Below are 27370 nucleotides of genomic sequence, written 5' to 3' on the forward strand. Positions count from 1 at the left end.
TTGGTAGGCATGTATTTAATTTATAGATTTATTCTTCAGGGAAGGAGTAGGTAGTTTTACTGTTAGTATATTAATATTAGGTTACTAAGGCAACTCTAGATAATAATAATGTAGACCTAAGACCTTAACATAGGTAGTAATAGGCCGATAATGTAGGCAAACACTAGGATAAGCTAGCTAGGGAGAACTGGCAGCCCTAGCTTGAATGACGAGGCGCGGGTCTAAAAGACAGTAGCGTCCTTCTTAAGACAGACACCAACTGGACAAGACGTGCCGTGATCAGCAGACGGCGCCCCCCACGTGTCTTCACATCTGAGACCTGGGGAAATCTGGTAGAGGCACCTCGATGTACCGTAGATGACCTCCTCCGTCAGGCCCATACAGTAAGACAAGACCACTATTTCTCGTAGGATTCTGGCCAGTGTCTGGAGAGTTTGTGAGTTGAGTTTTGACTGGGGGCCCGGTTGCAACAGGTTGAGCATGCCCAGTAAGTACCAGTGTCTCAGAGCAGTCTGGAAGCTAGTGTCTGAGTCTGCATAGTTATACTAGGGGATACATACCCTCTTGGATATAGGAATTTCTGAGGTGCAGGCAGGACACTAATTACGATTGAATATTGCAGGAATTAAGGCTCCCGGTTGCACGTGGTTTCTGAGGGGAAGTCCAAAGGGGCTAAGGCTAAGCTTAGGGAAGTGAAGATCAGGATATATGCTGCAACACCAAGTAAGTTAGTCCTTTATACGTGCATGCAGGCGAGGTTTTCTTGTAACATCAATCATTTGTGAAAATCTGTCCTATAAGCCACTTGTGAGGCTGAGGTACCCACCTCAGAGCTCGGTGTCAACAGAGTTTGCCAGGGTAGGCGACTCACTTGGAGGCAGTCCACACAAATTTTCACAAAAGTGGTCCTTCGAAAACCGTGATGTGGAATAGCTAGGTTAAGCTATCATAGCTAGGCCACAGTTAGGAACCAGTTTAACAGATTTAGATTAAGCTATCTTAGCTAGGCCACAGTTAGGAACCAGTTCAACAAAGTTAGGTTAAGTTAGCACACCTAGGCCCAAAGTTACAGAGGCTAGGCCAAGCTGACTATACACAGAAGTTATTATTTGCAGTAATTTACAGGCAGGCCAGGTAGGCTAGAGAAGCTTGTGAATTTAATTATTTACAGTGATTACAAGTAATCCAGAGTAGGAGACTTGTGTGTTAATTACTTACAGTGGATTTGCAAGGTAGCCACAGTTAGGCTAGGCTTGTGCAATATTTACAAAAGTTATAGTAGCTAGGACAGATTTAACCTAGTTATTATTTACAGGGAGTTATAAAGCCAGGTTTAAGTTATAGCACACTAGCTAGGTTAGGATTTACCTTATCCAACCATCCACGCTAGACAGAGTAAGCTGGGCACAGTTAGGCCAAGCTGTTTACATACATTATTCATTTACTGTTTCACAAGTTGAATTGTTGAATTTATTTGTGTTAACCAAGTGATTTTAATTTGTATACTGCACTTTTATTGTGTGATTTTCATTGTCTTTGATTCATGTTAATGTGGGATTTGTGAATTATACCTGAGACTAGGTTAAGTCCTGTAATTATTTGCTGGCATTGTACAGTTAAGTGCTAGGTTAAGCTTTCACATCGATACACATTTTGATTGGGATTTGAGAGCTAACAGTGTACATTTTTGATTCAGAGTAGAGTCAATATAATAAAGGGAATTGTTAAGCTTGTTGAGAAGCCTTGAGACTCGTTCATTCTCACCTAATACCGTTCGTGCTGTGGGGTGGGCTAATTGAAGTACAAATTAGTACCGTGATCTTAACTAAACCGCAACTATGGTAGGTGAAGATGCAGTACCAGCTGTCCCAGCTCTAAGTCAATTAAAGCGGTCTATGGGAGCCTATAAGGGGCGCCTGAGCAAAGCATGTGAGGAGTGTCGTACGGTCAGGCAAGATCCAGACGTAGACTGGGAGGAACTAGAGAGTTGCCTGAAACCTTTGGAGCAAAGACTGGAGGCCTTTGAGAGATCATTTATCCTTTATGAGACAGAGGCCTATACTACAGGTGAGTCTGAATATACAGTCGAAGTAGCACGGACGGACTATGACGAACGAAGGGCAGAGTGTAAAGCAGAGATGAGACTCTGCAGGCAGTTAATAAAGACTTTGAAGGCCGGTACAGCAGGGGCAGCAAATGTTTCAAGGAACACGAACAACAGCACGCCTGTTAATGTGTTGCCCAGATTGCCCCAGTTGAATTTACCAACGTTTGACGGAACCTTAACAGAGTACATTGCTTTCTGGGATCAGTTTAAAGCCCAGATAGATGACAGAGATGATTTGTCAGATGCCGTCAAGTTACAATATTTACGTTCACAGCTCAAGGGTAAAGCCTTGGACTTGGTCCGGCATTACCAAACCACCGACACCAATTACCAACATGCCAAAGACCAATTAAAGGACACGTTTGGCAACACTGAGGAGATAAAGGTAGCTATACTTTATCGGTTGTTGGATCTAGAGGCTTGTCGCCATGACTGTCAGAGCCTAGAGAAGTTCCGAATCGAAGTTATGAGTTTGACGAATAGTCTTAAAGATTTACATGATTGGGGTAAGTCAGAATGGTTCATCAGTCAGGTGATTCAGAGGAAACTGGCTGGCACTACAGTGCATGAGTTGCACTTAAAATATCGGACGAACCGGTTCACAATACAACAGATCGTTGAGGGGTTGGGAGATCTCGTGTCTCACCTGAGCATAGGTCGGGGGGAGAAATTGCCGACCAAGGTGGAATCGATCAACCCCTCCAGATACTCGAGAGATAAAGCTAAACCACCTCCTACTAGGGTTGGCTCATATTATGCCCAGGACAAGTCCTCCACCCCCAGAGCCAAGGGAGAAGTCATTCAAGCGGCCAGTAAGAGACGGTGCGTGTTTTGTGAAGAAGAACATGCTAGTTCAGGGTGTTCAAGCTTCACCACCTATAACCAAAGGGTTCAACGACTAAGGGAGTTGAGACTTTGTTTCAAGTGTTGTGGAGAACATTTTGCCAGGGACTGTAATGCCCAACTCAGGGAGTGTCGGGGCTGCTGGAAGGGTAAGCACCACAGTGCACTGTGTCCTAATGACGCCAGATTAGCACAAGTTAAGGAGAGCAAACCGCGAGAAAGGGCGGAGAGCAAGAACAAGTCTGAAGTAGTGATGAGTGTGGCGAGTACGGCACCGAGAATTTGTTCTGGTGAGCAGTTTCAAGGTTCGGTGGCCTTGCCCACCATAATGGCGGTGGTTGCGAACGGGAAGAATTCTGAAATGACCCGTTTGTTCTTCGACAGTGGGGCACAGAGATCCTTCATAGTGGAGAGTCTAGCAACTAGATTGAAGCTGGAGACAGTTGGTAAAGTTGACATGAAGGTGGAAGGGTTTGGTGGGGAAGTCCCACGCAGGTCTTATCCAGTAGTCAATGTGACGGTCAGGTTAGCCGGGCATCGACGGGAAATTTCAGCCTTGATAGTGAAGAGGCTGCCCAATATCATTACCACTAAGGGACTGGCTGCAGCAGTCAAACGTTTGAGGGAGTTGGGTGTGAAGCTAGCGGAACCAGACATTGCTACAGACAACGTTAGTAATGTAGGAATCTTGGTAGGAGGGGATTACATAGACGAGTTCGTGTCTACGAGAAGGGTTATCAAGGAGGGGGTTGGCCTGTACAGGACTCCAGCGGGGTACATCGTAGGAGGCAGAGTACCAGCTCACTTCCCTGCGACCCCAGGAAAGGAGGGCTCTGGTATTACAGCGACTGAGGCTGTACTGGTGATGCGGATTGGTGTGCACGAAGGTCTGTCAGAGACGCAAGTTGGCATATCCGACAGTGAGCCGGTCCATAAACTATGGGACCTGGATGTAGTAGGGATTAAAGGTGACCAGCCGCCCCCCGAACACGAAGAGACGTATCGAGATTACTTGAACCATGTGCAGTTCAGGGACGGACAGTATTGGGTGCGACTCCCATGGAAACCGGGACACCCAACGCTGCCCACTAATTTCAAGAAGGCACGGGGTCAGTTGAATTCATTGGTGAACAGCCTGACCAAGAAGGGTCTGGTGGGGAAATATGATGATATTATTAAGGAACAGCTGGCCCTTGGGTTCATTGAGAAAGTGCCCAATGCCAGCCCTGGGGAAAACACCCATTATCTTCCACACATGGCAGTCACCAAGGAGTCGGTAACCACTCCCATCAGAGTAGTCTTCAACTGCAGCTCGCAGGCGAGTCCCCGAGAGCCATCGTTGAACGACTGTCTGCTCACAGGGCCCTCCCTGACGCAGAAATTAGCAGATGTGTTGTTGAGATTCAGGACAGAACAGTACGCCTATGCGGCAGACATTAGCAAAGCCTTCCTACGTATTGGGTTGCAGCCACAAGACAGGGACTACACAAGGTTCTTGTGGTTGGCTAACAGGGAGGTGCCCAAGCAAGGGTATGATACCTACAGATTCAGGGCAGTGTTGTTTGGTGCCACTAGTTCACCATTCTTATTACAGGCTACCATAGACTACCACCTTGTGAACTGTAACAGCCCGCTTAAAGAATTACTGAAGACCCTATTTTATGTAGACAACATGCAAGGTACCACCTCAGATGAAAGGCTGTTGATGGACATTTACCGAGAGTCTAATCAGGAGATGCTCTCGGCTAACATGCCATTGAGAGAATGGGTGACAAACAATCCAACGTTGCGGGGCACGGTGGAACGTGACTATGCTGGCTACTCAGTACCTGAGGTAACATCGGTGTTGGGACTGGAGTGGGAAATCGAGGAAGACAGACTTAGGCTAAAGAGGAAACCTGATGGGGAAGGGAAGCTGACCAGGAGGTCTTTGCTGAGCAAAGTGCAGACTGCCTTCGATCCTTTGGGTTTGTTGACACCCATCACCATTCGAGGGAGGATGCTAGTGCAACAGACCTGGGAGCTGAACCTAGGTTGGGACGACCCACTGCCAGAAACAGTCTGCCAGGAGTGGGATCTGGTTAGCAAAGACCTAGCGGAATTGCATGAGTTCACATTCCCCAGGTCCATCGGGTGCACCGGGCGGGATTATGACTTGCACGTCTTCTGTGATGCCTCCTCCAGGGCCTATGGGGCAGTAGCGTATTTGGTGGCCGGGGACCAAGTCAATCTGGTCACCAGTCGTGCGCGGGTGACACCCCTGAAGGATTGCTCGATCCCAAAGCTAGAGCTCACGGCGATGTTGCTGGGAGCAAGACTGGGTAAGTACGTAGAGGAGGTGTTGAGTAATCTGAGGGTGACACACACCTATGTATGGACAGACTCGGAGGTGGCCTTACAGTGGGTCCAGAACGACAGGTCTAAGCTCCCCTATGTCAGGAATCGGGTAAAGGAGATACGGGAACTGCAGTCAACGTCAACAATTCTGTATGTGCCTACAGATCAAAACCCAGCCGACCTGATAAGCCGAGGGGTGACACACAAAAAGCTGAGTAAAAGCGAGATTTGGTTCAAAGGCCCAGACTGGTTACCGGCAAGGGATTGCTGGCCGGAGCAGAAATTCGTGGAGACAACCAGCAGCATAGTACACTTTGCGGGGGAACCCGACACTGAATTATTTGACCCCAGGCGCTACTCCTCGTGGAGGAAACTTATAGGAGTCACGGAAATGGTATTTCAATTTGTGAGGAAGCTGCATGACAAGGTAAGCCAAGGTCGACAGTTGTCTCTCGTGGGTCCCAGAGAATATTGGATAAGACAGTACCAAAGGGAGAGGTTTCCACGAGTGCTAGAAGTACTTGCGACCAGGCAGCAGGTTATGGCGTCAGGACGAGTGCCCAACAACGACTCAGGGAACAGCAAATTGGTTCACTCATTGGGATTGTTCCTAGATCATGCGGGGCTAATAAGATGCAGGGGAAGAATACAAAACTCTGAGCTCAGCTATGGGGCCAAACATCCCGTGCTACTGGGAAAGGAGGGATGGGCGACAGAGCTATTGATACAAGATGCCCATCAGAGGACCTTACATGGGGGGTTTGGAGATACCCTCACCTGCCTACGTCAGAATTACTGGGTACTGAAGGGTCGAGCTGCCGTCAAAAGGGTGCTAAAGAGTTGCACGGTCTGCCGGCGGTACGATGGGAGGACCCTACCATACCCAGGTCCACCACCGCTGCCTCAGGAGCGGGTACATAGTGACAGGCCCTTTGAGACTGTGGGAATAGACTATACTGGGGCTATCACATTGAAGAACCCAGGAGACGATAGGGTGGGCCCTCAGAAAGTATATGTCTGCCTGTTTACTTGTGCCACTACTCGAGCTGTGCATTTGGAGTTGGCAGAAGATATGTCAACAGAGACTTTCGTGAAGCTGTTCAGGAGGTTTACAGCCAGATTCTCGTGCCCGCGATTGATTATCTCGGACAATGGCACAAGCTTTAGGGCGGCCGATAAAGTTTTCAGGAATCTTAGGGACAACGGAGAAGTACGAGAACACCTGAAGAGAATAGAGTGCGAGTGGAGGTTCATAGCTCCCAGGGCGCCTTGGCAAGGGGGATTCTATGAACGCATGGTGGGCACAGTCAAAAGGTGCATTCGGAAGGTCTTGCACGGCAGGAGAGTGAGCTTTGATGAACTGAGGACAGTGTTAGTTGAGATAGAGGCAAGAGTTAATAACAGGCCTCTGACCTACGTACAAAATGGGATTGACGAGCAGGAAGCTCTCACCCCCAATCACATGCTGTTTGGAAGGAGGATTGAGCCCTTCCCCGCAATTTTGAGTCAGTCTTCCAAGGAGCTGGATTATTATGGGCCAGATGGTCCCCCCATCAATGAAGAACTGCACAGGAGTCACAACAGACTGGTGAACATCCTGGACAAATGGAACCAGGTGTGGCGCAGGGATTACTTGACAACCTTGCGGGAACATTTCTATGGTGCCGACCCCGAGGCAAATAAGATGATGCTAAGTGAAGGGGACCTGGTGCTAGTAGAATCCGAGGTGCCCCGGGCATACTGGCCTCTTGGCCTGGTAGTGTCAACCCACCCAGACAAGGCTGGGCGGTTGAGAATGGTGAAGGTGAGAATGAATGGTGTCGAGACTATAAGACCCATCAACAGGCTTTTACCTCTCGAGGTCCACACGGTGGGACCGGGACATGAGAAATTAGACCAGAGGCTGACCGAGCTGAGCGGCCGGACGACCCGTCGAACGGCGCTCAAGTCCAGGGCCCACTGGGAGGGCCTGCGGGAGGCAGACTTGATCTAGACTTAGCGCCTACCTTCGCCGGCGGGAGGATGTGGAAATTTATTTGGTCCCTAAAGTTCCACAGGACAGATCCAGCATGGCCGTACGGGACGGCTGAGCTGGATGGCCCTTATACCCCACCCAAACATGAAAGCATTCTCTCTGGTCGGCGATGGATTCTTGGTAGGCATGTATTTAATTTATAGATTTATTCTTCAGGGAAGGAGTAGATAGCTTTACTGTTAGTATATTAATATTAGGTTACTAAGGTATCTGTAGATAATAATAATGTAGACCTAAGACCTTAACATAGGTAGTAATAGGCCGATAATGTAGGCAAACACTAGGTTAAGTTAGCTAGGGAGAACTGGCAGCCCTAGCTTGAATGACGAGGCGCGGGTCTAAAAGACAATAGCGTCCTTCTTAAGACAAACACCATCTGGACAACACGTGCCGTGATCAGCAGACGGCGCCCCCCACATGTCTTCACATCTGAGACCTGGGGAAATCTGGTAGAGGCACCTCGATGTACCGTAGATGACCTCCTCCGTCAGGCCCATACAGTAAGACAAGACCTCCACTGTTTCTCGTAGATTACTGGCCAGTGTCTTGGGAGATTGTGAGTGAGTGAGTTTTAACTGTGGGCCCGGTTGCAACAGGTTGAGCATGCCCAGTAAGTACCAGTGTCTCAGAGCAGTCTGGAAGCTAGTGTCTGAGTCTGCATAGTTATACTAGGGGATACATACCCTCTTGGATATAGGAATTTCTGAGGTGCAGGCAGGACACTAATTACGATTGAATATTGCAGGAATTAAGGCTCCCGGTTGCACGTGGTTTCTGAGGGGAAGTCCAAAGGGGCTAAGGCTAAGCTTAGGGAAGTTGAAGATCAGGATATATGCTGCAACACCAAGTAAGTTAGTCCTTTATACGTGCATGCAGGCGAGTTTTCTTGCAACATCAATCATTTGTGAAAATCTGTCCTATAAGCCACTTGTGAGGCTGAGGTACCCACCTCAGAGCTCGGTGTCAACAGAGTTTGCCAGGGTAGGCGACTCACTTGGAGGCAGTCCACACAAAATGTTTCATCTAATATATCTTATTATCATGGAAAAAAAATACATTTGAAAGACTTTTTGGCATTCACCAAAATATCTGCATTTTACCTCCCACATAATGAAAATATTTTATATATTCCAAAAAAAGAATCAGCAAATATTCAAACACACTTTGTTTTATATTGTCAGTGAAAATCATTTCAATACAATCATTAATAATGGTGTACTTTAGCGAAATAAGTGAAAAAGTGACTTATTTCCATGTGGGGAAAATAAAATAAGATTTCGATGGGATTTTTAACCCTGGAGGGGTAGCCACCCGGGATAACCAAAGAAATTCAGTGCGTCATCAAAGACTGCCTAACTTATTCCCATTGGGATCCTCAGTCTTGTCCTCCAGGATGCAATCCACACCAGTCGACTAACACCCAGGTTCCTATTTGCTGCTAGGTGAACAGGCCAACAGGTGTAAGGAAACACCTCCAAATGTTTCCACCCTGCCAGGAATCAAACCCGGGCCCTCCGTGTGTGAAGCGAGAGCTATAGCCACCAGGCCACCGGAACACCAGTGGCACCAATGGCACCGGAGCACCAGAAGACACCGGAGCACCGGAAGACACCGGAAGACAGCATAGTTGGTGGGGAAGACAGCGTGGGTGGTGGGGAAGACAATGTGGGTGGTGGGGAAGGCTGAGATGGTTTGTGTAAACATAGCAACACAGATTACCTAGAATAACCCAAAAAAGTCAAAGTGACTTATTTCCATGTGGGTGGTGAGGAAGACGGCATGGGTGGTGGGCAAAGCAGTGTGGGTAATGGGGAAAGCAGCATGGGTGATGGGGAAGGCAGCGTGGGTGATGGGGAAGGCAGCGTGGGTGATGGGGAAGGAAGGGTGGGTGATGGGGAAGGAAGGGTGGGTTTGTGTAAACATGGTTTGTCAACAATATAATGATAACAATGTTAGTGCAGTTATTGTTATGGAAAATTTTATAGGGGTGCTTACCTGTATGTGCCTCAACATTATATACATACAAGTAATCTCATTGGGAGACAACCATATTGTTTACCGTAGTCACCCCGTGTAGACATGTGAGAAAACTTAACCACCCCTGGTCACGGCAGGTGGTCCCTTCGACCTCACAATCTTATCCATATCTATCTGAGACCAGTATGGATTGGATAGCACCCACAAGTACGGCACTACTAATTAATTGTGGACTGTATAGATGATATTAGTGTAACTGAATGAAGGAGGGGGGGGGGTAGGTTACACTTGGATACATCCATCAAGGAAAAACACTTGTATATAATCCCACCACTTACCAGATATTCTCTGGTGGTCCCTTGATGTAGCTGGATCACTCATAACCTATCCAATTACACCATACCTAACTGGCCAGCATCGGTCTGCTATAACTAGAAGGGTTACTTAACTGTGGGTGATTGATACTCCTTATTTCCTCCATTCACCATCTCATTTCGATGTCCTGCTACACCGACACGGTTCTCATTCCAGCAGGACGAGGTATCCGTTGGTTTGTCCCGGTTTAGAAGTCGTGACTCAATGGACTTCACTTTCCTCGTCACGGGAGCAACGAGGTCTAACGTGTTCACTCGGAGCAAGGCGACTTATTTCACTTCACGCATTCTCTTAACTTAGCATTATTATCATTAATTACATTACAATTCACAAGACGATTTAACGTCTCATAGTTATTATACACATTAGAGATCACTCCATTAAGATCTGAGACCGATGAGTGATGATTAAACCAAGGGTAATTTTTCCCGGGACACAGTCCATGGTGACGCGCCAGTCACCCGGTCCTACCCTTATTCACTCATTTTACCACTTTATTACGGTGGTCCCGTAAATCACGTTCCCTCACTCTCCACCAGGAACAGTTACGACACTTCCTATTATGAAATGAGGCCTATATTAATCCTTAGGCCGCCGTGAACGCCAGTTTCCTGGTTCCATGCTTTCCCAGCCTCCTCACTACATTCAAAGCACTCCCGCCTCCCTGTGCCCCAGTGCGGCCTATACCCCCGCACATCCGCTCATGCGCAAAGGGAACTCTTGGTTCTATCCTATTGTCAAATACATTTTTGTCTCATATCGACACATTAAACACCTATTAGGCACTATAGCTTCGGAAAATCAAAAAATTTTCCACAATTGTGTTGCATGTAATGAGTGGATATATATACATTATGCATTATATTGGTCTCACAGGCCACAAAAGTTACTTGAAAAATAAAATATTAGAAAAGAAAAGAGAAAATAAAAGTAAAATTAATATTACCGAGTGAGCAGCACTTGTCAATGTTGCCAGAAGCTGTTAATTTTCTGTCAACTCCTCGCCTCTATATCTCGCTAAGTACTGAGTGCAATTTTTTTTTTCTTTTAAAACACTCACAAAAATATTCTTAAGATTTTGTTAAGAAAAAAAATTTTTTTTTTCGAATATGTTTCAACACAGAGAGTGAGTTCAGGATCAGGAGTCGTAACAGTGAAAGGGTTAAATGTCGAAGTATATTAGGTGTGGGTGGGATGGGGTGTGGTGGCCTGGCTGACTACCATACCTACCACAATCAACTTCTTAAAATAAGCACTAATCACTTCTCACCCTACATTAATACCCTTTCACTGCTGGTGCTGTAGTACTATGGCTTACAAGCCAGTGTTGGTGCTGTAGTACTATGGCTTACAAGCCAGTGTTGGTGCCGTAGTACTATGGCTTACAAGCCAGTGTTGGTGCCGTAGTACTTCGCCAAAATTCTAGCGGCTTCAAATCTAGCAGGAGAAAGCTGGAAGACCTACATATGAGAGAATGGGTCCGAGTTGTCAGTGTGCTCAGTATGAAAAAAAATCTGAAGCACACAGTGCATGAGGAAAAACTCCGACAGTGTTTTTGGTTTAAAACAGCGACTTTACAGCGTATTTTTTGTAAGGTATTTATGATTGTATTCTCATTTTCTTGGTCTCATTTGATAGAATTGAAGATATATTACAGAAATGGAGATGGTTTTGATTGGCTTCTCTATGAAAAGTACCTGGAAATTGAGCTCAAAGTAATGGAAATGTTTGATTTTTGCCGATGTTCAAGAGTAAACAAATAACGTTACTGTCCAATACATGTCCAACTGGCCAGTGTAATATGCAGTCACGAATTATACAATTATTATAATAATGCAGTAGTCTGCATAACAGTAAATCTTCTATTTTTTGTGAGAATAAAAATTCAAAATGGAAAGCAAGAGTAATATAAGAAGGGTCTGGTGACGTGAATAATGAACAGAGAAAATGTTGTTTTAGTGCCAGGAATGTCTTCCTTGTTTATTCTGGACCCTATTTTGAAACTGGCATCTTTTGAAATTTGTGTGAAATTGGTCAAATTGCCAATTTCTGACCACTTTGTTGGGTAGTTGAAATCAGTAAATGGGCAGTTTCTTGTACTCATTTAATAGAACAAATGGAGCTCTAACGAAATAGCTAGAATTTTCGCCAACTGGAACAATGGAACTGGCCATAAATAGGGCTCAAATTGGGCGAAATCGCCCATGCGTAAATATCGCCGAGATCGCTAACTTTGCGAGAGCGTAATTTCGTAAGTTTTTCATTAAATTTCATACTTTTGGTGTCATTATCATCGGGAAGAGATGATCATTTCATGAGAAAAAAATATTCTTTTTTTTTAATTTCTCGACAGGGAGAGTGAGTGAGGGATCAGGAGTCTGGGCACTGAGAGAGTTAAGGCACTCTAACGTAGATCTACGTTTTCACTGCCAGTGCTCCGAATATTTTTTTTTTAATAAAGGAGGGTAATTTTCTGCATGTAATAAGATCAAAAACAAAATTTTAGGACCAGTACTTACCGAGATATAAGACTGCAAATTTGGCACTGCATGCCCACGTGATGGCAACATCAAGTTCTTTGGCTTGGACCCTTGCTTCAAAACCATAGAACTACGTGACGGACCCTCATAGGGTTAACAATGTAAATGAATAACTTCCCAGATAATTGACGAAAACTAGTGCACGCTGGGAAAAAAATGAGAAAATAGCTTTTCTTCACTTTTATGGTACATTGCAAGTGTATACCACAGTTAGCCCTGTGCAATACTCCATTTTCTCTAGGGAGGGGAAAAGAGGACGTAGGATAATCCCCTACCATTTTAACAACAACTTGATACCTCCAGCTGACCAATGCCTACCGCTCGGTAATATGCCAAATATTATTCATTCATATTGGAGTGTTGTTCTATGTATGTTCTATATGTTGTTCTAGCTTAATTTTCGTATTTTTATTATTTTTTTTTAATTCACACGCCACGCGACTTAGCCGCCATGTCCCCCCCTTCCTGCAACATTCACAGCCCATGCTTCACACCCATATAAGAGCGTTGATACCACTATACGCTCATATATTCCCTGTTTTGCTTCCATGGACAACGTTCTTTGTCTCAACAGATGCCTCAGTGCATCACTCGCCTTTTTTCATTTGTCATTTCTGTGATCCACCTCGTCCTTCATAGACCCATCTGTTGAAAAGTCCATTCCCAAATATTTGAACACATTCACTTCCTCCACACTCCTCTCCCATTTAACCTGTTGATTTTATCTGCTTCATATGCATACATTTGTTTAATATTCATGTAATATATTTTATTGTAAATATCATTATTGTCTTGTATACATATATGTAAAATACTATAGTCCTTCTAGATGTAAGTTAGTTTTAAGTTTGCCCAGAAGCCTCTGCATAACTAAGGGAGCTTTATATATGAGAGATGTAATGTCATCCAGTTTTGTACAAACGATGTGTCATGTGAAAATATATTGATTGATCAGATTACATTTTCTCCTATATTTAGTTCTTTCTGGATATTTTAGTATTTTTGAAGACTAAATTATTTTGCATTACTGTGTAATTACAAATGTTATGACTTTTAACAGATTTTATCCAGTTGGTGAAGTTGTGAAGCGTGTCCTTCAGAAGGATATGCTTCTGAGTGGCTATCATGTTCCTGCTGGGGTAAGTCACAAGAAGCTCAGTTTTGTTTTGTTTTTTATTGATTTTAAATTTTATGTGTTGAATGATATATCTCATACTTAGAAATCCTTCTTTATTATCATAACCAGGCTCATTTATAATTTTACAGTTAATGAGTCTGTTGAAAAAATAATTACATGAACTAATTATCAGTTAACATAGGTTTGTATAGGAAACAGCAGTTTTAGAAGTCTCCTTTAAGTGTAATGTTTAAAGTAACACAAGCAAAAGAAAAATTATTTAGTGTACATTGATATGCATTTCACTAAGACATGTAGACTATGAAATTTTATGTGCTTTTGGAGTGTGACCAAGGTAACTTATGAAGGGATTCAGGGAAACCAGTTAGATGGACTTGAGTCCTGGAAGTGAGAAATCACTGCCTGCCTTCTGAAGGAGCAGTGTGGATGTTGCAGTTCAGAGAATCATTTGAATGGTGGTATCTGCATATTTCTGGCAAGACAGCTATTGATTGGTGATGGTTTCATTTTTTGGTGTGAGATTTCTGATACAAACCTTCTAGAATTGTTACACTGAATTAAGGTATGTATATTGCTGGTTTGTTGAAAAAATATGTAGTATTTTGTCTTTAACACACACCACCTAGGTAGTGACCCAAAAAGAGAAGAAACACTTTCTCCATCACTCACTCCATCACTGTCTTGCTAGAGGTGCTGATACTAAGTTCAGATGTCCTTCTAAACTGCCAATATTGCCACCCATCCTTCAGAGTGCAGGCACTGTACTTCTCACCTCCAGTACTCAAGTCTGGCTAACCGGTTTCCCTGAATCCTTTCACAAATGTTGCTCACAAACATCTCTATATGCCCAAGGCCCTCGCAAACAAAACCTTCTCCCTCCAACCTTTCCTAGGGTGCCCATTACCTCGCCTTCCCTCCACTGTAGGTATATTCACCCTCCAAATCATCTTATATTGCTCCACCTCAACAACCCTTCCTCAGTCCTCTGTCTAATATTTTTAGTAACACCCACACCTCCTAATATCCAAACTACAAATTATCTACATAACATTTATACCACACATCGCCCTCAGACACGAAATCTCCACTGCCTCCAGGCTCCTCCTCACTGCAATATTCACAACCCATGCTTCACACCCATATATGAGTGTTGGTACTACTATACTCTCATACATTCCCATCTTTGCCTCCATGGATAATGTTCTTTGTCTCCACAGATACCTCAATGCACTACGCACTTTTTTCCTTTCATCAGTTCTACGGTTTACCTCGTTTTTCATATACACATCCGCTGACATGTCCACTCCTAAATATCTGAACACATTCACTTCATCCATACTCCTTCCCTCTAATCTGATATCCAGTTTTTCCTTGCCTAACTCGTTTGATGCCCTCATCACTAGAGGCGGCTCGTCAAAAAATACAATGGGAGGACTGCGTGACTGCAAGCTTCATGATATACATTATTAATTAAAGTAATAATTTTGAAAATTAAACTAAATTTAATAATGATAAGCGTTCACATATACGTGTGCTGCATTGAATGCAGCTCCTCGCTGCCAGATGTAACTTCAATAATACCTATACCTGTAGTTACCTGGAGAGAGTTCCCGGGGTCAACGCCCCCGCGTCCCGGTCTGTGACCAGGCCTCCTGGTGGATCAGAGCTTGATCAACCAGGCTGTTACTACTGATTGCACGTAATACAACGTACGAGCCACAGTCCGGCTGGTCAGGTACCGACTTTAGGTGCTTGTCCAGTGCCTGCTTGAAGACAGCCAGGGGTCTATTGGTAATCCCCCTTATGTATGCTGGGAGGCAGTTGAACAGTCTCGGGCCCCTGACACTTATTGTATTGTCTCTTAACGTGCTAGTGACACCCCTGTTTTTCATTGGGGGGATGTTGCATCGTCTGCCGAGTCTTTTGCTTTCGTCAGGAAGGATTTCTGTGTGCAAGTTCGGTACTAGTCCCTCTAGGATTTTCCACGTGTATATAAACATGTATCTCTCCCGCCTGCATTCCAGGGAGTACAGGTTCAGGAACTTCAAGCGCTCCCAGTAACTTAGGTGATTTATCTCCGTTATGCGTGCCGTGAAGGTTTTCTGTACATTTTCTAGGTCAGCAATTTCACCTGCCTTGAAAGGTGCTGGTAGTGTGCAGCAATATTGCAGCCTAGATAGAACAAGCGACCTGAAGAGTGTCATCATGGGCTTGGCATCCCTAGTTTTGAAGATTCTCATTATCCATCCAGTCATTTTTCTAGCAGATGCGATTGATACAATGTTATGGTCCTTGAAGGTGAGATCCTCCGACATGATCACTCCCAGGTCTTTGACGTTGGTGTTTCGCTCTATTTTGTGGAAAGAATTTGTTTTGTACTCTGATGAAGTTTTAATTTCCTCATGTTTACCATACTGGAGTAATTGAAATTTCTCATCGTTGAACTTCATATTCTTTTCTGCAGCCCACTGAAAGATTTGGTTGATGTCCGCCTGGAGTCTTGCAGTGTCTGCAATGGAAGACACTGTCATGCAGATTCGGGTGGCATCTGCAAAGGAAGACACGGTGCTGTGGCTGACATCCTTGTCTATGTCAGATACAAGGATGACGAACAAGATGGGAGCGAGTACTGTGCCTTGTGGAACAGAGCTTTTTTCACCGTAGCAGCCTCAGACTTTACTCTGTTGACTACTACTCTTTGTGTTCTGTTTGTGAGGAAATTATATATCCATCTACCAACTTTTCCTGTTATTCCTTTAGCACGCATTTTGTGCGCTATTACGCCATGGTCACACTTGTCGAAGGCTTTTGCAAAGTCTGTATATATTATATCTGCATTCTTTTTGCCTTCTAGTGCATCTAAGACCTTGTCGTAGTGATCCAGTAGCTGAGACAGACAGGAGCGACCTGCTTTAAACCCATGTTGCCCTGGGTTGTGTAATTGATGGGTATCTAGATGGGTGGCGATCCTGCTTCTTAGGACTCTTTCAAAGATTCTTATGATATGGGATGTCAGTGCTATCGGTCTGTCGTTCTTTGCTATTGTTTTACTGCTCCCTTTGTGGAGTGGGGCTATGTCTGTTGTTTTTAGTAACTGTGGGACGACCCCTGTGTCCATGCTCTCTCTCCATAGGATGTTAAAAGCATGTGATAGTGGCTTCTTGCAGTTCTTGATGAACACGGAGTTCCATGAGTCTGGCCCTGGGGCAGAGTGCATGGGCATGTCATTTATCGCCTGTTCGAACTCATTTGGCGTCAGGATAATATCAGATAGGCTTGTGTTAACCAAATTCTGTGGCTCTCTCATAAAAAAATCATTTTGATCTTTGACTCTTAGTCTGGTTAGCGGCTTGCTAAAAACTGAGTCATATTGGGACATGAGTAGCTCATACATTTCCTTGCTGTCATCTGTGTAGGACCCATCTTGTTTAAGTAGGGGCCCAATACTGGATGTTGTTCTCTACGCATTTCCGATATATTGGCCTCTTTTAGCCGCTCTGTTATTCTTTTCCGTCGCCTGGAAAGGGAGCGCCTGTCTCTTTTTATTTTACATCTACTCCTTTTTCTTGAGCATATATCGAGTGCCACCGAGTTAATCTGTTCTAGGCATAAGTTGGGGTCTGTGTTGCTTAGTTTATCTTCCCAGCTTATATCATTGAGGGCTTGGTTTACTTGGTCCCACTTTATGTTCTTGTTATTGAAGTTGAATTTGGTGAAGGCTCCCTCATAACTAATCTCATTTCGTCGGTCTGGGGTTCCGCGCATACATGTCTGAACCTCGATTATGTTGTGATCTGAGTATATTGTTTTTGATATGGTGACATTTCGTATCAGATCATCATCGTTAGTGAAGATGAGGTCTAGTGTATTCTCCAGTCTAGTAGGCTCTATTATTTGCTGGTTTAAGTTGAATTTTGTGCAGAGATTTAAAAGCTCGTGTGTGTGTGTGAGTTCTCGTCACAGCTGCCTCCTGGTGTTATCACTGCAACAACATTATTTGCTATATTCCTCCATTTTAGGTGCCTCAAGTTGAAATCCCCCAGGAGCAACATGTTTTGGGCAGAAGCTGGCAGATTTTCCAGACAGTGGTCAATTTTTAACAGCTGTTCCTGGAATTGATGGGACGTTGCATCCGGAGGCTTGTAGACTACCACAATGACTAGGTTTTGGTTCTCGATCTTTACTGCTAAAACTTCCACTACATCATTTGAGGCATTAAGCAGTTCTGTGCAAACAAGTGACTCTGCGATATACAGGCCAACTCCTCCCTTTTGCCTGTTCACTCTGTCGCATCTGTATAGGTTGTAGCCTGGGATCCATATTTCGTTGTCCAAGTGATCCTTTATGTGGGTCTCTGTGAAAGCCGCGAACATTGCATTTGCTTCTGCAAGCAGTCCCCGGATGAAAGGTATTTTGTTGTTCGTTGCTGGCTTTAGACCCTGTATATTTGCAAAGAAGAATGTCATCGGACTGGTGGTATTGGTGGTACTGGGGGGGGGACTTTTTTTCCGGCACTAGTATCTGTATCTGTTGGTTTGGAGTGGAGGCCATCGACTGTGGTTCCACTCCGGAAATGACTGGATTTGGCGAACGATTTCTGCCATTTCCTGCCAGCTTTTTTTTTTCCTTCCTGGCACTAAAAAACCTCTTGAGTGGCTGTGGCTACCCAGGTTTTCCCATGGCTTGGATGTTTTGTATCTTTTTGTCCCCTTTAGATGGTGTGCCTGGCAATTTAAGTTATAGCACAATCTTTCCTGTACTGAAGAGGGACATATTTCTGGGTGAAAAAGCTTACAAGAAGTGAGTTTGCATTTTCCTGTTGTCATATGGGCACTGCATTTTCTAGGGTGGTCAAAGTTGCATGTCCCATCTGTTTTTTCCAGATTTCCTATACCTGCAGATTCCAAGTGCATAGTATGTGCACAGGCTTGGTTTCCATTTGCCTTGGGTTTCTGTGACTGTATTCCTTGTTGGTGCATGTTTACCTGTCTCATTCCTAACCTCACTAGCACTAACAATGGAGCTCTCACCAGTTGTTTCTGGTAATATATCCTCACTATTGCTAGTGGAGTCCCCTTGTTTGCTATCTCCTGTGGTATTACTAGTTTGTAATATTGGTTTTATCTTGTCCTTGACTACACTTGTTTCCCCACTACAGCTCCTGTCTCCCTCGAGGTCATTTATATGCATTCCCTCATGTGTACATTTACTGACTACCTGGACAGCACCTCCATCCTCACAATTACTGTCTCCCAGGACAGCACCTCCAGTTTCACCATTACTGTCTACTAGAACAGCACTTCCAGCCTTACAGTTTCTGACTACCTGGCCAGCACCAAGGGCGATACCATCCAGCCCAGACTTTTTTTTCCCCATCTGTTATAGAATGCTTCCAGGTTTTTCTATGAAGGCTGCTTTGATGTTATCCTCTTATAATACCAATGTGATTTTAGTCCACAGATTGATCTCATTTGGGCATACCCAAAAACACTTCTCTGATTTAATATTGCTTGTAGATTGTTCTTGGATATCTGCACAAGGGGTGTGACACCAATTTTCACAAAAATGGCAAGTAATCTATGGGGAAGCCCGTTTGTTTGATTTACTGCAGACTACACAGGGCTTCATATTGTGATTTGAACGGTTGATTTACTATAGTTCTATTAGTAACCCCTTGAATTTTCTACTAATAACCTCCTTAAAGTGAAGATCTGGCTATTTGTATTTCTATTTCTAACTGTACTTGTATATTAGGACAACTTACTGGTGTACATTCCTGTTTTATATTTATTTTTTGTGTTTGATAAGGGCGCCTAAAACCCCGTCTGTTTACACTGCTTTATTGTCCAATGAATCGGTTTGAAACCGGTCAAGGGTTCGGACCAGTCAAGGGTTTGGAACCAGTCGGATCTGATCAGTGGGTCGGTGATTTGGGCTAACACATGAAGGAACTACTGGAAATTATTTAACCAAGTAATATGTGATTAGATTGATACAAAAGTATAACTTGCGTGTTGAAGAACCGGTGATTGCTGGCAGCTCCTACTGTGATGAACGGTCGAGACCTCAACCTTTATTTACAGCCTGAAGGTTTATCGATCACTGTATCTAGCTTATCTAGATTTTTTCCGTCTCCACCACAACAAATGCTATATTATCACTATAGTTGATTGGTGAAATTATTGGAGGAAAGACGCTTTTTCTGGAGTAATATTTGCTTTTCGTTGTGTATATTGCGACCGCTGGTAATTACAGGTTATATGAATTTCACTGTATACGTCTAGTATTTCAAGAATGGAGAAAAAACTAATGGAAGACTCTCCACTCCACTAAGTACCATTATATTACTGGTTAGTCGCTACTACAACACTGTATTCTCCTATTCACTGGTATCACTAGATTATATGCGGGGTACACTAGCAGGCCAAGAAGATTATTAAAACAGCTGACCTGTGTGGTAAGCCTTTTTAGGCCTATCACTTCAGTTTCAATTACACCTGTTTTAAATGACACTTTAGCAATTATTATCTATATACTAGGGTGCCACTGTAGTATACACTATAACACTGTATACACAATATTATCAGGGAGACTTTCTTTCCTCTGACAAAGAAAAGTTCTATTATTATTATTTTGCACACGGCACACTAGGCTTATGTTTCCCCTCTGGGAGTAAACTCTGCCAGGTAGTGCACACTAATCCTCCTTTATGACTCAGTATATACTATTTTCTCCCCAAGATTGGTTCCAAGCGCTAGAGGGATGTATCGTATAAGGTCTCTGGCACAAATTAAAGTTCTAGCACGTAAGAGACCGTGAAAACACGAAAAAACACGGAGCACAACGAGGTGTACATCAAATTTGTATTTGTAATCATTTATCTCGTTTCTACAAAAAAAAATTGCTTATAAATACATTGAAAACAACATACAACAGATTTTTCCTGTAATATATTTGTCAGTTGCTTATAAGGTTGACGATGTGAAAATTTGTGTGGACTGCCTCCAAGTGAGTCGCCTACCCTGGCAAACTCTGTTGACACCGAGCTCTGAGGTGGGTACCTCAGCCTCACAAGTGGCTTATAGGACAGATTTTCAGAAATGATTGATGTTACATGAAAACTCGCCTGCATGCACGTATAAAGGACTAACTTACTTGGTGTTGCAGCATATATCCTGATCTTCACTTCCCTAAGCTTAGCCTTAGCCCCTTTGGACTTCCCCTCAGAAACCACGTGCAACCGGGAGCATTAATTCCTGCAATATTCAATCGTAATTAGTGTCCTGCCTGCACCTCAGAAATTCCTATATCCAAGAGGGTATGTATCCCCTATTATAACTATGCAGACTCAGACACTAGCTTCCAGACTGCTTTAAGACACTGGTACTTACTGGGCATGCTCAACCTGTTGCAACCGGGCCCACAGATCGACTCACTCACAATCTCCCAAGACACTGGCCAGTAATCTACGAGAAACAGGTGGAGGTCTTGTCTTACTGTATGGGCCTGACGGAGGAGGTCATCTACGGTACATCGAGGTGCCTCTACCAGATTTCCCCAGGTCTCAGATGTGAAGACACGTGGGGGGCGCCGTCTGCTGATCACGGCACGTGTTGTCCAGATGGTGTCTGTCTTAAGAAGAATGAGCTGGTCCCTCTTCCAGACCCTCGTCTCGTCATTCAAGCTAGGGCTGCCAGTTCTCCCTAGCTAACTTATCCTAGTGTTTGCCTACATTATCGGCCTATTACTACCTATGTTAAGGTCTTAGGTCTACATTATTATTATCTACAGTTGCCTTAATAATCTAATATTAATATACTAACAGTAAAACTACCTACTCCTTCCCTGAAGAGTAAATCTATAAGTTAAATACATGCCTACCAAGAATCCATCATTCCACCGATCACTCCTCTTTCCTCCTGCACCCACCCTCCTATATCCACAAACTTCTGTCCCATATTCTAAGACTGCATTTTTAAAACTATTCCTAACTTCTTCTACGCCAGTTGTTTATATCTCACCATAACTTCCTCGTCCCTTGGTTTTTAAACTTTCACCTCATTTAATAATCTTATCTTCAGAAAATTTAATTACAATAGAACCCCCGTATCCACAGGGAATACATTCCAAGGACCTGCCATGGATACCAAAACCTCAGATAGTAGCAAACCCTATATGTATGCCCTATACATACCTATTATAAAGTTTAATTGATAAATTATTTACAATAAGTGGAGAATTATCAGTTAGCTGGCCAGCTATTTAACTGGGTGGTTGGCTGATTGGCTGTCTCTTTCTCCATCTGTCTGTCAGTATTTATCTCTGTCTATCTTGTCTCTATCTCTCTATCTCTTTGTCTGTTTCTGTCTCTGTATCACAGATACACATAAATACAATTTTTTTTTATATTTTATTTAAAAACTGCATATACATAATACATTGTATTACTTACAAAACAAACCACAGTGAAAATAAATAAAAAGTACATACAGTGACCTTCATACCTCTCCGAACATGAAATTAAACACCAACATTACAAAATAGTCAATAAACCAACCACATCCACTGTAACTTTATAGAAGTACTTAGTATTGATGACAATACATACATACACATACATATATTTACTCATATATATATATATATATATATACATATATATATATACACATACACACACACACACATACATATATGTTAATTAAATTAATATACAACTCAGATCGGTATACAGAACAAATACATATAGTTTACTTCCATGTCACAAGTACTTGGCTAAACAGGAGCACCATACCTAACACATACACCAGAATATTGAAAACCCAACCTTCCACATCCTTACAATACAGAATTTTATAAACAGAGCAAATACAATAATGAATATAGTATAAAATTAAAAACCATACTAGGTATTACAAAACCTCTAGTACACAATCCCGGTACATTTTAAGAACACCATAGATCAAGGCCATATTACAACCATATACATAACCCCACAACCATATACATAACCTATAAACCCTCCTTTTATAATAATCATTATTACCAGTGCAGACACAGCTGACACTTCTACCCCCCTCTCCCCGTTTGTACAGTCCCCGTTCTAAATAACATACATTGAATTATCCTAATGAAAGGTCATACCCTGACCTCATCAAACCTAAAAGTTGGTAGGGCTTGAACAAGACAAAAACACAAAATTCACAGACTAAAACAGATATGAAACATTACATTCCTAGACACATACACTGTAATAAGTAGAATTATATACACCACCAATATGATATCAAATATTAATGTTAACCATGAATTACAAACATTCAAAACATTTGCCTATAGTGTAGTTCACACTCAAATTACAAGATAATACACCACATGCCATAGTAGCGGTACAATACTAGGCTATGTAAATAATTTAAAGAACCCGAGACTTAAATAAAACCAGAGTAGTTATAAGACTAAGGCTGCTGTAATGTGCCAGTCCCAAAAGAACTGACACGTATCTCAGAAAAATTTTGTGTTGATACCAACGTGTCAATCTAATTACTTAAAAACGAGATCCTAAGGGCTCGGTATCCTGGCTTTCAAGGAAATTTTAAACCCAGTGAACATAACCATCAGGCTTAGAAAAGTAACCCTGGAAACCACACTTATATCTCACTATGACAAACATTCTCTTGAAACATGGCTTACCATCCATACCTAATTCTCACTACCTTCCTCTTACACACATCAGTTCCAGATAAACCAAAAACAACCCCCCCCCTTTACATCCCCCCATAAGGAGACCACTCCTTTGTCCATCCTCAGGGACCCCGCCCAAGGGAACCCACAGTGAGATTCCTATAACCTTCCGGGAAACTTTTTTCCCAAGACGCCCCATAAACCAACTTATTCCTACACTTCGTCCTATAGAATCTGGCCGCCAACGCTTTTATCCTCATATCACCCCTTAATCCCCTCATTCCCCATGAAATGTCCAGATAATCCACTATGATATACATTATAGCCCTTCCTACATCCCTAGACACTCCCCCTACATCCAGTAGTAAAGCCCTTAAAAGCGACAAACGACCCCCCCCCAACAGTCTGATAACCCCACCCATCCATGATCTCACCCCCTCCAAGGAGGTACAAAAAAAAACCACATGAAACGCCGTTTCAACATCACCACAAAACTGACAAAAAGCCTCTTCCACAAATCCCATACTACGTAACACCTCCTTGGAAGCCAGAATCCCCATGATAAACCTATATACTAATTCTCTTACTCTAGCCGGTATCCGCAGCTTACTAAAATCTTTCCAAATAACCCCCCAATCATACGTTGGATACACGGCTACCCCTTGCATAATTCCTTGACCTTTCACTACCCTCACCAACCGTTTCACTTTGATTTTATCCACCTGTTGCACTGTCAATAAAAATCTCAACATATCTTCACAAACCCTCAATTCCTTCCCACTCCACCATTTACGTGCCTCCTCCATAACTCTTCCTACTTTGACGCCCCTCACACCCCCTTCCCTCATATACCTCCCCTTGATATATACAGCCATGACTCTCAGTCCTAAAGTCAACAAACCTAAACCCCCTCTCCGCACATCCGTCATAACTACCTCCTTACTTAACCATGCCCTCCCAAATCCCCACACAAACTTCAGCACCCTCCTCTGCATTTCCACAATATCTCGTACCTCTAAGGGAAAAACCTCTGCCACCCCCCATACCTTGCTATAGACAAGTGAATTTACCACCACTACCCTCTGATGTAAAGCTAAGTCCCTCGCACTTAAACCTCCTAGTCTACTTAAAACCTTACCCTTGACAGACTCCGAATTTACCCTTCTGCATGCCTGCACTTCTGCCAAATACCATATCCCACATACCTTGATTCTGTCAACCACTGTCCATCCTAACCCTATCCCCAAGCCCCCCCCTATCCAATTACCGACCTCTAGTAACCTTGATTTCACCGTATTAACTCTCATTCCGGTATTCATACCAAACATCTGAATCACTCTTCCCACCCTCCTTAACTCCTCCTTACCCCTTAGCATAACAGTAGTATCATCCACATACCCAACGATGCCCCCTTTGCACCCCCCTTCCATCTCCTGATTGTTCATTACCCTCTCAACAGACTCATAAAAAGGATTCTGCACACACGCAAAGAGCAGCTGTGACATCGGACAGCCCTGTCTCAAACCTCTCTCCATTGGTACACTTTCACCCAACCTCCCATTGACCTGTACCCTCACCTCAGCCCCATCATACAGGGTGTTCACCCACCTCACTACCCCCTCCCGAAAACCCAACCTCTCTAAGCAAACCCCTAAGAAATCTCTGTCCACGCAATCATAAGCATTCACCCAATCTAAACCTAGTATTCCCCCTCCCGAACATCTCTCTAGAAAATCCCTAATCACACCATGTCCATCCCTCATCCTTCTTCCCGGAATTCCCAACTGTCCCCTATGTAACACTAAACCCAACACTTTCCTCATTCTGTTGCCCAAAACCTTAGCAAAAATCTTGTAATCCGAGCACATTAACGTAATCGCACGATAATCATTCAAAACTCGGCATTCCTTCTTTTTGGGCACTAAAACCGTGACACCCGTTCTTTGTGATTTCCCCATCCTCCCACTATTTAACATACAATTCAAAACCCCCACCAAACAATGCCGTACACTCCCCCAATGATACCTATAAAAATCGTTTGGTAGTCCGTCTATGCCTGGGGTTTTACCCTGGCACATCCCAAAAACTGCCTCCTCCACCTCCTCTACAGTAATACTACCCTCGATTCTGTTACTGTCCTGCTCACTTAATACTCTATTAAACCCTTCATCCCCAAACCGTCCCTCACCCACTCCCCTGCCATCCCTCCTCCACTTCTCCCTAAACCAAAAATCTGCATACAAACTAATATTTTCCGTGGTGGATAGGCCTTGACCCTCCTCAAAGCCACCCCCCCCTGTACCTACCTCAATATACGCCAAGGTGGTCTTCGCCTGCCGTTCCTTAAACCTCCTTAATACAAAACCCGATGGCCTATCTCCCCTTAAGACATCCTCCAACCCTGCCCTAACTCGAATTGCCTCAAATTTTTCATTGTGAATTTCCGCCAACCTATTTCGCAAACGTTCCATGTCCTCACTCCGCCCCACACGTTCCTCTGCATAACAGTCATTTAACTGACCCTCAAGATAATTTTGTAGGCCATAGCTCCACCTAGCCATCTCCTTACCCCGTACTTTAAAAAATTTCCCTATTTCAACTTTAGCCCTCATTTCCCACCAATCCAGCAAATCCATTTCCATATTCCTAGTCTCCCACAAGGATTTCCACCAATCTTCAAACCCCGTAGGTTCATCCTTTTCCCTAAGTAGCCTCACATTTAATTTCCAATATCCTGCATAAACCCTCACTATGCCATCTACCCTCAAATCTGCTATAACAGCACGATGATCAGAAAAACCCACATCGATAGTCCTCACCCTCTCCACACCTATGCCCTGCCTAACATAAATCCTATCTAACCTTGCCTCATATCCCCTACGAATAAAAGTGTGCTCCACTCCATATCCCCTACTTCCCACCACATCTACTGCTCCAACATCTCGCAAAACATCCCGCAGGACCCCCAAAACACAACCCGCCCCCCTCGGAACCACATCACCCTTCCTAATGACACAATTCCAATCCCCACCAATCACCGTAAAAGCAGGTAAACCTCTCAAGTGATATACCAGAACCTCGCGTACAAAATCCACCTTCACTCTAGTGTTACTAGTTGCTGGCATGTACACACCTACAAAACTAACCCTCCTGGCCCCCCAAAACCCATCCACCCTGACAACCCTCCCACCCCCCCCCCTCCTCCCAACCCAGGATACGCAAAGGACTGGTCTCCTTTACCGCCACAGCCACACCTCCTTTCAACCTCAAAGCATCACATGTAAACAACCTATAACCTTTCAACAACAGCTCACATCCTAACCTATGGTTATGTTCCTGCAAAAAACAGACATCAATGCTAAATCTCCTCAAAACCCACTCTAACCATACCCTCTTGACCTCGTTTTTAAGACCGTTTACATTGAAAGTTACACACCTGAATTTTACAAGAAAGGCGGCTTACCCCTGTGCCGCTGAGGCTTACTTGGTCCTCCTTTCATAGGTCTCGGTTCTTCTCTATCAATCCCTCGTTCCTGCCCTCCAACCCCTCCCTGTCCCTTCCCACCTAGCTTCCCATTGCCCCCCCCTCCTCCCTGACTTGCCTTTGCAACCACAGCTGCCCACATCTTCTTCCCAGGCCTCTGCGCTGGTGTGAGGACCTCGTCCATGTCTGATGCCCCCGCTGATCTCTTGCGGGAGCTACCCTCTACATACATTTCTTCTTCAACCACATCTTCTTGATGGACCTCCACCACCACATTGCTCTCCTTTCGAACCTCACTCAAGTCTTCCTTACCCTGCTTCTGTTCATCCATCACCTTGTCATCACCTGACCTCACATCACTTTCCACACCAAGCACCGACTCTTCCAAAAAATCCTTCAGCACAGCCTCCAAAATCCCGTCCTGAGCTGACTCTGCATTATCTAACGGCCTGTCTGACGGCGATATTCCCTCCCCTCCCGTTTCCACTGGTAGTGTAACACACGTCTCCAAAACCACCTCTGCCCTGTCGACCTCCTCACTCCATAGGCCTGTACCCCGTCTTTCCACTTCATCCGTCATAACATCCGTGGCTTCTAATGGCGTATCCACAGCAGCTGTCTCCTGACGCCTAGGCTCCTGTCTCCTGGGGCATTGTGCCACCATGTGCTCATAAGAGTCACATAAACGGCACGTCTTCCTCTGCCCCGCATAGTGAACAAAAACCTGTGTTCTATGGTTACGCAATGTAACATATGATGGTATCGGTCTCCTCAGGGTCATTTTCAGTGTGCATGATCCTTCCGGCATCCCCTCATAAGGGCCGTCCCTCCACATTCCCATGCTCGTCGA

The 27370-nt window shown here is 44.1% G+C and overlaps 1 protein-coding gene across 3 annotated transcripts in view; it reads left to right on the forward strand.

Annotated features, from left to right (window-relative positions):
- The window catches only part of LOC128693588 (probable cytochrome P450 CYP44), a 221016-nt gene that overhangs the window by 186151 nt on the left and 7495 nt on the right, over positions 1-27370 (forward strand). For all 3 annotated transcript variants that reach the window (XM_070080067.1, XM_070080066.1, XM_053783389.2), the window contains exon 10: positions 13275-13353. In XM_070080067.1, coding sequence (XP_069936168.1) covers positions 13275-13353 — 79 coding nt within the window. The remainder of the gene's footprint in view (positions 1-13274; positions 13354-27370) is intronic.

The sequence above is a fragment of the Cherax quadricarinatus genome, unplaced genomic scaffold (genome assembly GCF_038502225.1).
Source record: "Cherax quadricarinatus isolate ZL_2023a unplaced genomic scaffold, ASM3850222v1 Contig127, whole genome shotgun sequence".
In the NCBI taxonomy this organism is placed as follows: Eukaryota; Metazoa; Arthropoda; class Malacostraca; order Decapoda; family Parastacidae; genus Cherax; species Cherax quadricarinatus.